The sequence below is a fragment of the Scyliorhinus torazame genome, chromosome 19 (genome assembly GCF_047496885.1).
Source record: "Scyliorhinus torazame isolate Kashiwa2021f chromosome 19, sScyTor2.1, whole genome shotgun sequence".
NCBI classification, from domain to species: domain Eukaryota; kingdom Metazoa; phylum Chordata; class Chondrichthyes; order Carcharhiniformes; family Scyliorhinidae; genus Scyliorhinus; species Scyliorhinus torazame.
The window spans coordinates 100354913-100367589 of record NC_092725.1 but is presented as its reverse complement, the minus strand read 5'-3'; the positions used below and the strand labels follow the sequence as shown (position 1 = coordinate 100367589).

General features: G+C 52.1%; 1 protein-coding gene across 3 annotated transcripts in view; it reads right to left on the bottom strand.

Moving 5' to 3' along the window:
* The window catches only part of caps2 (calcyphosine 2), a 66047-nt gene that overhangs the window by 27271 nt on the left and 26099 nt on the right, over positions 1-12677 (bottom strand). For all 3 annotated transcript variants that reach the window (XM_072484928.1, XM_072484929.1, XM_072484930.1), the window contains 3 exons: positions 11930-12004; positions 9374-9469; positions 3171-3264 (listed from right to left, as the gene is read on the bottom strand). In XM_072484928.1, the coding sequence (XP_072341029.1) occupies positions 3171-3264; positions 9374-9469; positions 11930-12004 (265 nt within the window). The remainder of the gene's footprint in view (positions 1-3170; positions 3265-9373; positions 9470-11929; positions 12005-12677) is intronic.

Here is a 12677-nt window from a genome sequence, read left to right as displayed (position 1 = left end):
CTTTGCATGCCTGTGTGCCTCACAGGGAGTCCTTTGATGATCCGACTATTTCGAAGGACAGTGTGGCCGTGTGTGTGTTGTGTGTCACCTGGAGCTGGCAGGATCCCATGGCCAGGATAACGTTTCCATTGTAGTCGACCACCTTGCAACGGGATGGCCGAATTGGTGGTCTGACCTTCAAGGCGTAGAAGGCTGACCATGCTGTTAGGTTGGCAGAGGCACCAGTGTCCAGACGGAATGTTGTCGGTGATCGGTTGACCGTTAGGGTGGCACACCATTCATCACCCGGATTAACGTTGTTCGCTGGCATCGGCTGGTGGGTCCTGCCTGGAGACATCCGGTTCCTATCAATGACCGCAACATGGAAGGCGTCCCGGTCGTCTATGTCACTGGTTTGGATGTCTTCTGGGCACGACTCGTAGTACGGAGGCTGAATGGTCCGCACATCCCTGCGAGGTCGTTGGAATTGGGGAGCATTGGCAGGTTGAGCTGCTCGACAGCAGGCAGCGTAGTGGCCCATCTTGCCACAGCGGAGGCATCGTCGTTTTAAATGTGCGGCTCCACAGTTACCGCACGTCGTGACCTTCGTTGCGCCACCACGCATGCGCAGTTCGGTCTTGCGTCGGGTGCGTCTGCGCATCACGTCCCTCTGCGTCGACGTCTTTTTTGGCGCGCACAAACGCGGGAGGCCGCGGAAAGCGTGCAAAATGGCCGCCCTCATCCGGGCCGCGGGCCGGGAGGTACTTGATCGCCTGGACCCGCTCGGCCTCGTAGGACCCCTACCTTGCCGATTCTGCCGCGGGAAATTGGGCGTAGCGGCTGGTCACGTTTTCATGAAGGACGCAGGCTTCGATGGCGGAGGCTAGGATGAGGCCTTTTGTTTTGAGGAGCTGGTGGCACAGGGTGTCCGAGGTGACCCCAAAAACAATCTGGTCCCGAATCATTGAATCGGAGGTGGCGTCGTAACCGCAGGATTGCGCGAGGACACGGAGGTGTGTAAGGAAAGACCGAAAAGGCTCATCCTTATCCTGCAGGCGTTTAAACAGCTTCCAGTGGACGCCGAGGTTTCCAGCGATTTGTAGCGGCTGCGGAGTGCTAACGGTGTCCATGGCGCAGGATGGCGGATTCCTGAAGATGCGTAGGTAGGTCTCACAGTTACTGGGTTCCATGCGTGGTACTATGTTGTGTTGGGTGCTCTGCTCCATAGACGAACCAACAGGGTTGCGGATGGTACAACTCAGTTTTATTACTAACAATATTTACAATGATAAACTGGTTACTGTGGTTCGTTCATTACCCTTGAATCTGTGGACCTAGCCCTAACACTATCATGGAGAAGCACTCAGCACATGGTGAATGTCTGAGTGGCTTGCTGTGAGCTCTGTGCCCTGAGCTGTTTCCTGCTGGAATCAGTGGGAAGTGTCGTGTTCCCCGTTTTATAGTGTGTATGCTCTTGCCTGTGATTGGCTGTGGTGTTGTGTGTGTATTGATTGGTCCGTTGATCTGTCCATCAGTATGTATGTATGTTTGCACCATGATGTTTACCTGAATATCATGACAGTCCCTACAGTTCAATTATATGGGGCACAATCCTCCCAAAAAATAACTAAGTGTTATTTTCGGCAGGTTTCGCATGGGGATTTCCGCCATGTTTAGGTGCGATCCAGATCTGTCCGCACCCACATTTAAGTCATTTTTTTGGAGCTTGGGGAGTTTATCACTGTAAAGTCCCACACTTAGAACTTTATTCTGCAGTGGAAATAAAGACACCGGCAAGACCGTCTCCTTATAATAATAATCTTTATTGTCACAAGAAGGCTTACATTAACACGGCAATGTAGTTACTGTAAAGCACCAGTCACCACATTCCGGTGCCTGCTCGTGCACACAGAGGGAGAATTCAGAATGTCCAAATTACCAAACAGTCGTCGGGACACCCTTTTCAAAAGGTGCCTGATCTCAGTCAGGTTGAGGATCCCTCATCCCAGCCACAGACATTGCGACCCCCCCCCCCCCCTCCCCCGCAAACATGGACAACGCCCCAAACCTCGACCCCGGAGAGACAACCTCGCTCTCATCACCATACGTCTGCGTGACAGCCCACTCCCAAACACCACCAAGGTGACCCGGCATGCATCCAACCTTGTAGGCATCACCACCCCCCTCCCCGCACCTGCTACTCCCCCAGTGAACATACCCTGCTACTGGGTCGCTGAGGGCCTCCCACCTTTTAGCCACCCCCTTTTCAGTTCCTCCCCTTTCAGGACCCCACCCTTCATACCTCCCTTAACCCCTCCTCCCCACCCTTTCATGGACATGGCCCCCTCAGGTCCTGCACCAGCAGTGTGCCAGGTTGGCACTGCAGGGACACTGTCCTATCTCCAACGACACCGTGGGTTGCAATGGCCTCCTATGCCTGCCAACATGGCCATCACATCTAGTTTCCGTTTCTGTATACCAGTACTAATTTGCGTGGCACGAGGTCTCGCCGGTGGTGCCAGTGAATACTGGCACGGACTAATGGCTCATTTCAATATGTTATCTGGATCACGCCCAGCGAGGGAGTGGTCCTGATTGCAACAGGCACCACAGGTCGGGTGAATGGCGCCCAACTCAGCGCCAGGCACAAAACCAGTATTTGGGCTTTCCCGCTATGCACTTGCCATAACAGAATCGGCGCCAGTTGCAACATGGTGGGAAAATCATGCCCACAGAGTGACTGGACAGTACTTTGGAACATCTTGAGGTTACACAAGGTGCAATATTAATTGAAGTTTTTCTTTCTTAGTTAGCCTGAAGGTAGAATACGGTGTACCGTTCTTTGCACAACACCAAAGCAATGGAAAAGATGCAATCCCTAGAATGTTACCAGGGAATAGGAGGGATTATGAAAAGCTACATTGGCTGCCCCCCACAGCACGTTCGCACGAGGCGGGATGGACAAGCCACACAAAATGCCATAGACATCAGCGGGACCAGAAGATCTCGCTGGCGGCAAATGGTAAGCCGCCACCATCGGCGGGAGACACACCACAGGGGGGGCCTGAATATCCCACCCCAGGATGTTTGCAGCACTAACAGCAAAGGGGAGGATGACATTAGAATTATTGAGAAAAACAGTGATGCAGATTTGATGGGTTGATTGTATGCTGTAAAGTTCTGCCACCTACCACATAGAAATCTCCAACATCATACTGCCTTCCCTTTCTCCTACCATACTGATGGCAGTAAATGCCCTTTTGAATGAATGGAAGTGCTTTTGTCCTGAAAAAAAAAAGATACAATTTTACCTTCAGAAAGTCTGAGATTGTAAAGGAACACGGTTGTCAAAGCAGATAGTAACGGTACAGGTCAATCCCAGTGTTGGATATACCTCTGTATATCATTGGAGAAATATTTGTGGTGTGCAGGGCTGCAGAATTAAGTCATTACACATTCCGTACAACCCAGATCAAAGTAGATACAGAGCAGGAATGTCAGACATGGGAATTTGAGAGAGATCAGAAGTCTGGTTTCTTTCCAATCACACTAGATTCTGGGAGTAAATTTCTGTGAATTCCTCCTGCTTGAAAAAGTCTTCTGTGACATCTATTAATCATCTGAAGTGACATGGGCATAAATAGTGGAGAGCCTCCCTGTGCTCCAGAGACACTAAATGGTAGATTGTTCACCCAGGGCACATTTTTCACAGCTTGCTGAGTATTAGATTTTGCTTGTGTAGATAGATGTAGTTTTGTCTCTGGGGGCTGCCTTTTGTGTTCGGCCTGGAAAGAAAACTACATTGTGTCAGCTGTGGTTCAGTGCTAGCAAGCTCCCATCTGGGTCTGAAAGTCCAACTCCAGGGAATTTAATAAAAAATCTAGGCTGAGGCTCCAATGCACTACTGAGGGAGTGCAGCACTGTCAAATGTGCCATCTTTCAGATGAAATGTTAATCCGAGACTCTGAATGTGGGAATCAATATTTTGCAGAGCAGTAGCAACCTCCCCCGTCTCCTGACCAATATTTAGCCCTGAAATTCTATCACCTGATCAGTTATTTCATTGCTGTTTTGTGGGAGCCTGCTGCGCACAAATTACATCCTTGGCTCTTTATATTATGCAGTGCCTACACTGCCTTAAGTAAACATATTTAATTGGCTATAAAGCACAGTGTGATTGAGGTACCCTCAATAATGACGCTTAGAGATTAAACTGTAAAGAAGGCTTTATTAGACTAATAACTATGCTACAGCTATGGACGAGAGCTGACTGCTATACAGACCATGAGGCAGGCCTTTATGTATGGCTCCCAGATGGGCGGAGCCAGAGGCGGAGTCCCCAGGGTTCCAAGCCCGGTCTTAAAGGGGACATCACCTTACATGATGATAAGGCAGTAACCGTTCATCACATTCACCCCCTGTTTAAAAAGGAGTCCGGCAGGGTGAAGTGCCATCATAGGTCCTTCCGTCTCGGTGGCCGGATCGTCCTCCTCGACCTCCTCAATTTGGGCAGTGGTGCGGCGGGCACGGACGTCCCGGTTGAGGGCACATCCGGGAGCACAGCGGTCGGAGCTTCGGTCCGGGTCGGGGCAGAGGAACTAGGCAGGGCTGGGGGTAGCGGAGCCGGCGCCGGCGGGGTGTGTAAAGGGGGGGCGCACGGTAGGAGCTCACCAACTAGTGGTAGGGCCGGAAGAGGGTGTGTTGTAGGGGGCAACGGGTCCTGCAGGGGAGCGGCGCGGGAAGGGGCGTCTGTGGTGGAGGATCCAGCGGGCGCCAGATCCCGGAGGGAAACCGTATCTTGCCTGCCGTCGGAGTACTCCACGTAGGCGTGACTGGGGTTGGCGTGGAGCAGTCGGACCTTTTCAACTAGGGTGTCCGTTTTATGGCTCCTCGCGTGCCTCCGGAGAAGAACAGGTCCCGGAGCCATCAGCCAAGGTGGAAGCGAGACCCCGGAGGTAGACTTCCTGGGGAAGAGAAACAATCGGTCGTGAGGGGTCTCATTCGTGGCCGTGCAGAGGAGTGACCTAATGGAGTGTAGGGCATCGGGTAGGACCTCCTGCCAGCGGGTGGTTGGGAGATTTCTCGACCGCAGGGCCAGAAGGACAGCCTTCCACACGGTCGCGTTCTCCCTCTCCACCTGCCCGTTTCCCCGTGGGTTATAGCTGGTCGTTCTGCTCGAGACGATGCCTTTGCTGAGCAGATACTGACGCAGTTCATCGCTCATGAACGATGTACCCCGGTCGTTGTGGATATAAGCAGGGAAACCGAACAGGGCGAAGATGCTGTGCAGTGCCTTAATCACCGTGGCTGAGGTCATGTCGGTGCAGGGAATGGCGAATGGGAAACGGGAGAACTCATCGATCACGGTGAGGAAATAGGCATAACGGTTGGTGGACGGGAGGGGCCCCTTGAAGTTCACGCTCAGTCGCTCAAAAGGGGCCCGAGGCCTTCACGAGCCGAACCTTGTCTGGCCGATAGAAGTGCGGTTTGCACTCCGCACAGACCTGGCAGGCCCTGACCATGGCCTTGACCTCCTTGGTTGAGTAAGGTAGGTTGCGGGACTTGATGAAATGGACGAGCCGGGTAACCCCCGGGTGGCAGAGGTCATTGTGGATGGCTTGCAGGCGGTCCTCCTGCGCGTTGGCGCGTGTGCCGCGGGACAGGGCATCTGGGGGCTCGTTGAGCTCCCCTGGACGATACTTGATATCGTACGAGTAGGTGGAGAGTTCGATCCTCCACCTCAAAATTTTATAGTTTTTTATTTTGCCCCGTTGCATGTTATTGAACATATAGGCGACCGACCGTTGGTCGGTGACGAGGGTAAACCTCCTACCAGCGAGGTAGTGTCTCCAGCACCGCACAGCCTCCACAATGGCTTGTGCCTCCTTTTCGACTGCAGAGTGTCGAATCTCGGAGGCGGTGAGGGTTCGGGAGAAGAACGCTACTGATCTGCCTCCTTGATTGAGGGTAGCAGCCAGGGCGATGTCTGATGCATCGCTCTCTACCTGGAAAAGGATGGTTTCGTCCACCGCGTGCATGGCGGCCTTGATGATGTCGGCCTTGATGCGGTTGAAGGCCAATTGAGCCTCAGCCAAGAGGGGAAAAGTGGTGGTCTTTAGGAGCGGGCAGGCTTTGTCCGCATACTTGGGGACCCACTGGGCGTAATAGGAGAAAAGCCCCAAGCACCGTTTGAGGGCCTTGAGGCTGCGGGGGAGAGGGAGTTCCTTAAGGGGGCGCATGCGGTCGGGGTCGGGACCTAGGACCCCGTCTTCCACGACATAGCCGAGGATGGCCAGCCGGGTGGTGTGGAAAACGCATTTGCCCTCGTTATAGGTCAGGTTAAGGGCTTGGGCGGTCTGGAGGAACTTTTTGAGGTTAGCGTCATGGTCCTGCTGATCATGGCCGCAGATGGTGACATTGTCCAAGTACGGTTATGTAGCCCGCAAACTGTACTGGTCCACCATTTGGTCCATCACCCTTTGAAAGACGGAGACCCCATTTGTGACACCAAAGGGGACCCTGAGGAAGTGGAAGAGCCGGCCGGCTGCTTCGAAGGCAGTATAGGGGCTGTCTTTTGGTCGGATGGGGAGCTGGTGGTAGGCAGATTTGAGGTTGACCGTGGAAAAGACTCGGTATTGGGCGATCCGATTTACCATTTCCGCGATGCGAGGAAGGAGGTACGCATCAAGCTGTGTGAATCGGTTTATGGTCTGGCTATAATCCACGACCATCCGTTTCTTCTCCCCGGACCGGACTACCACCACTTGCGCTCTCCAAGGGCTGTTGCTAGCCTCGATGACCCCCTCTCCCAGTAAACGCTGGACCTCTGACTTGATAAAAGCCATATCTTGGGCACTGTAGCGCCGGCTCCTGGTGGCGACGGGCTTACAGTCGGGAGTGAGGTTAGCGAATAGCGAGGGGGTGCGACTTTCAGTGTCGCAAGGCAGCACACCGTGAGGGGGAGGCAAGGGTCCACCGAACTTCAGTGTCAGGCTTCGGTGGCTGCACTGGAAATCCAGTCCGAGCAGCAGGGGGGCACAAAGGTGAGGGAGGATATAAAATTTGAAACGGGTGTATTTGGCACCCTGGATCGAGAGATCCGCAATACAGTACCCCATGATTTGTACCGAGTGGGACCCAGATGTGAGGGCTATGGTTTGGGATGCGGGATGGGTGCGTAGGGAGCAGCGCCTTACCGTTTCAGGGTGGATAAAGCTTTCCGTGCTCCCGGAGTCGAAGAGGCGTGCAGTGTCGTGCCCGTTGACCTGGACCTGCATCATGGAGTTCTGCAGGTGTTTTGGCCGAGTTTGATCGAGGGTGATCGCACCCAGTCGCGGGTAGTCGGAGTCGTCAGCCGAGTCGGACTCATAAAATGGCCGCTGCCGTCGGTCGCACGTGTCGGGTCGAGAAGATGGCCGCCGACCAGATGGCCGCTCCCATGATTCGCACAAGGCTGATGACGCGTCAGAAGAGGGCATGTCGGGTCGGTGCGCAGCAGCATTGCGAGGCCTGCGGGCCTGAGAGCCTGATTTTCGGGCCGGCTGTTCTTTGTTTTTCTGGCCCCTGGGTCTGGCCAGGCAGACCCTCGCAAAGTGCCCTTTCTTCCCGCAGTCGCTGCAGATCGCGGATCGGGTTGGGCAGCATGGGCGTGGGTGCTAGCCCCGCCCGCAGAAGTAGCAAGGTGTGCCCCCATGGTGAGCGGGTCGCCGCGTGGCGCAGGCCTGTAATACGGGTGAGTCTGAGGAAGTCCGGGGGGGGGGGGGGGGGGGGGGGCTGGCAGAGTCCGTGGGGTACGTACCCAAGTTAAGTCGGGCCACCTCCAGCGAGGAGGCGAGCGTTAGCGTCTCCTGGAGGACTTTTGCCCCGTTTTCGAGCAGCCGCTGCCAGATGTAGGTCGAGCGGATTCCAGACACGAAAGCATCCCTGATGTGCAGGTTCATATGGACTTCCCCTGTCACATCCTGATGGTCACAGTCCCTGGCAAGCGCGGTGAGTTTCTCAACAAACTCGACAAGCGATTCCCCCGAGCGCTGCCGGCAGGTAGAGAGCAGATGCCGGGCGTGCACCTCATTGACGGGTTTGACAAACCGCTTGCGGAGCAACTCAATCGCTTCCTCATAAGTCGTCGCCTTTTCGAGCGTGGCGGAGATTCTGTGAATCACCCGGGCGTGGAGTAGACGCAGCTTGCGTGGCCCCAGGATGGGAGTCTCTGCGGAGTCCAGGTAGGCCTCAAAGCCCCGCAGCCAGTATTTAAAAATTTCCTTTGCCTCCGGCGTTCATGCTTCCAGATTGAGCTTGTCTGGTTTTAGGCCTGCGTCCATCCTGAATTTAGTTTAGTCTAATAAATTGAGGTACCCTCAATAATGACGCTTAGAGATTAAACTGTAAAGAAGGCTTTATTAGACTAATAACTATGCTACAGCTATGGACGAGAGCTGACTCAGTACTATGGACGAGAGCTGACTACAGTTCCTATGTTCCCCCCTTTATCCCTAACTCCCCCAATCTCCCTCGCTGCCTCCCGCTTCCGAAGCTGGTGTGCCAACATCCGGCTAGCCTTCTCCCCATACTCATACACCGTCCCTTGCGCTTTCCTCCACTGCACCTCTGCCTTCTTGGTGGTCAACAGGTCGAACTCGGCCTGGAGGCTTCGTCGCTCCTTGAGTAGTCCCTCCTCGGGACCTCTGCATACCTCCTATCCACCCTTAAAATCTCCCCCACCAATCTCTCTCTCCCTCTCCTCTCCTTCCCTTTGTGGGCCCTAGTGGAGATTAGCTCTCCCCTAATCACCACCTTCAGCGCCTCCCAGACCACCCCACCTGCATCTCCGCATTATCGTTAGCCTCTAGATAGCTTTAAATGCACCGCCGGATCCGCCCGCTCACCACCTGATCCGCCAGCAAGCCCACATCAAGGCGCCACAGCGGGTGCTGGTCCCTCTCCTCCCCTAGCTCCAGCTCCACCCAATGCGGGGCATGGTCTGAGATGGCAATGGCCGAATACTCCGTGCCCTCCACCCTCGGGATTAGTGCCCTGCTCATAATGAAGAAGTCTATCCGGGAGTAGGCTTTATGGACGTGGGGAAAAAAAGAAAATTCCCTGGCCCCCGACCTGACAAACCTCCATGGGGCCACTCCTCCCATCTGGTCCATAAACCCCCCCCCCACCCCCCATTATCAAGCTCTCTGCCTCCAGGTCCGGAATCCGGCCCAACATGCGCCACATAAATCCGGCATCGTCCCAATTCGGGGCATATACATTCACTAATACCACCCGCAAACCCTGCGGGTCTTAAGTCTTAAATATATTCAATAATTGAGCATCCAAAATCATCTGGGGCAGAGAACCTGTGCTCTTAAATATTTATTGTCTTGTCTTATACAAGGAGACCTACCTGTTTTTCCCAAACTGGCGATATTCATATACCGTTAAAGACTTATCGAAATCAAAGAAGAAACCAATTAGCTCTCTGCACGCATCCCGTCCATTCCTGGTTAAAGAATGAAGTACAAACAAATTAGGCACCCTCGTCAGCCAGGAGGTGAGGTGGTATTGGTACGGAGCCATGCGAGACTAGAGTATGGGCCGCAGATTGGATAATGACCTCAATAAGTTGGAGCTACAGACTCAATTTTCTGTGCCCTCTTCACGAATGAGCCTCTGTACCAATAACAAGACCTCAAACAATTAACCTCAAGTTATATTTAGCTGGAAAGAATGGAGCATATCAATTTCAGAGATATAAATCACCTAAGTGACTCCTACAGGTGAGCCATAGACCCTATGAGCTGGAGTGTGCTTGCACAATATACATAAGATATAGGAGCAGAATTATGCCACTCGGCCCATCAAGTCTGCTCCATCATTCAATCATGGCTGATATTTTTCTCATCCCCATTCTCCTGCCTTCGCCCCATAACCCGATTCCCCGTACAAATAAAAGGATCAAGCCTCTTCTCAAACAGGCAACTGTCACCTTTGATAGAAACATTCAGCAGATCAAGCAACATCTGTGAAGTGAGAAACAGAGGCCGGGATTCTCCGTTGCGAGTCCACCCCGCCACGGCTGCTGGCGACGATGGACAATTTGGTGCTCAGCCAAATCTCCCATTCACTGCAGCGGAACAGGAGAATCCCACTGCTGTGGAAAGATGGAGAATCCCGCCCAGAGGTAAAGGGTGGGATTTTCCGGTCCTGCCCGCCACGTGACTGGAGATTCCCATCCAAGTTTAACGGACTTTTTGTTGGTCTGTCAAATTTTTGGCATGGAGAAAAATGACCTTGTGTCAGCTGTGCCTCAATGCTGGCATGAGTGCAAATCCAGGAAATCTAGGAAAAAAATCTAAACTGAGACTCCAATGCATTACTGAGCGAAGGGGCGATGTACAGGACTGGGAAAGTACACCCAATGTTTCAAATCCAATATGGCTAAAGCTAGGCTAACATTTTAGGTTGTTGATCCTGCGTCAGGACCAGTAAATGTCAAAGATGTGACACCTGGAAAATTTTGCTCCATAACAATGCACATGCATCGCTTCCCGTCACTTCTAGAGTGACCCATGCAGCAAAGGGTGATTACACAAATTGTGCCATATGGGCGCTGAAAGCTTTCGCAGTAAGCAGGTTGTGACTTCAAACCACCTCTCGGGATCCTGTCAACCACAGTAGAGGAAGCTGTATTTGTCAGGGACCAATAAGTGGATTATTTGACTTTAAATAGGTGGGATAACAAACTCCATCAGACTAAAACTGTGGCATTATCCCAGGCTAATTTACCAAACAGTAAGCAGTAAATTAATGGGATCAAAAACAGTGGACTTACAATAATTGAATGCTTAAACATACCTCCCTGGGACATAGGAAACAATAAAATAAGACTGATGGTTGAGGAGGTGGTGGCATTGTGCTTGTGTCACTGGACTATTAATCCAGAGACCCGGGTAATGCTCTGGAGACCAGTGTCCGAATCTCACCATAGCAGATGGTGAAATTTGAATTCTCATTCTTGTTTTCCAATCTGCTCAAGGCCTCACCCCTCCCAGTCTCTAATGTGCAGCCCAGAATTCTTCCAAGGTAACAGCATTCTTACAATTCTGACCTCTTGACCTTCTCCAATTTTAAGTACTCCATTATTGGTGACTGTTCTTTCAGCAGCTAAGAAATCCCTCTATAAATCTCTCTATCTCTCTCTCTCTTTCCTCCTTTAAACACCCTTGAAACCTACCTCTTTGATCAATCTTTTAGTAATTTGACAGAATATCTTCTTACTGTCAAATTCTGCTTGAAAACAATTCTGTGAAACACTTTGGGATGTTTTGCTATGTGAAAAGCTCTATAATATATACTGTTGTGGAAACAGCTAGCAGTGACTCATTCTCTAAATCCATTTGTTCATTGGAAATGTGACTATAAACTCCTTATACAGCACAAAACAGATGCTAATGATTTAGATGCAGGCTCTTTGTTGGAATGAGTGTCAGAGACTGGTGGAGCTGTTACGTAGACCCAGCAGTAGTGGAGCAGATCTACTGTGCCGCCCATTCGATTGCCGCTTAATCACTTTCCACGTTCTCTGACAGTACCAGAGTACCAATTACTTTTTTTTCATAAATTTAGAGTACCCAATTATTTTTTTTTCCAATTAAGGGGCAATTTAACATAGCCAATCCACCTACCCGGCACATCTTTGTGTTGTGGGGCGAAACCCATGCAAACACGGGGAGAATGTGCAAACTCCACACGGACAGTGACCCAGAGCCAGGACCGAACCTGGGACCTCAGCGCTGTGAGGTAGCAGCGCTAACCACTGTGCCACGAGCATACAATTACTTGATATTGAGCGCACAAGTAGCACATTTTAAAAGAAAAACAATACTGAAATTCTAATGGGCCAAATAACCCATTAATCACGAAGTAACAATGGTGAAAAATTTGACAAGATTGAGCGTACCTTGAAATAATCCGGGCATCGAAGCGCAACTTGTTTGACAGCAGATTTTCTGTCAATGTTGAACTTGTCTTTACCCTATTGAAGCAATAAATATCAGGCACTTATAAATCCAATAAAGGATTTCAGGATATATCTCTTCACTCAGTGCGCGGTTAGAAAGCAGAACCCACAGAGAATAGTCGAAGGAAATAGCACAGATACATTTAGGGGAATCTGGATAAGTGGACAACGAAAATGGAATAGAAGGGTACGATGATGGAGCTAAATGAAAAGGGAGGGAGGAGGTCACACACGCAGCAAACCATCATCTTACGAGACAGAAGGATAAACATAGGCAGAAGGATAAACATAGGCATGATGCGCAATCAATTACTCTCAGGACGAGTCCAGAGTCACCGAGGCCAGCTGAAGTAATGGAGAGTTCTGGTCGGGCAGCATGTAGTCGGCTGTGCTGGGGGCCTGGGGCCCCATCCAAGATGGCGTCACCCATGGGTCGCACATGGTGTCCGGGGATGAAGAAGATGGCGGCGGCGAGGGACAGTGTGGTGTCCGTTGGGGCAAAATGGCCACGCCCGCGGGTTGCACGTGGCCGTAGGATAGGGGGGTGGCGGTGAGGGCTGGGCGGTCGGGGACTGAAAGGGGGGTTGCCGATAGTCGCTGGAGACCGCGGCCACGGCGCAGGCCTGGCAGACCCCCACATAGTGGCCCTTCTTGCCGCACCCTTTGCAGGTGGCGGTGCAGGTCGGGC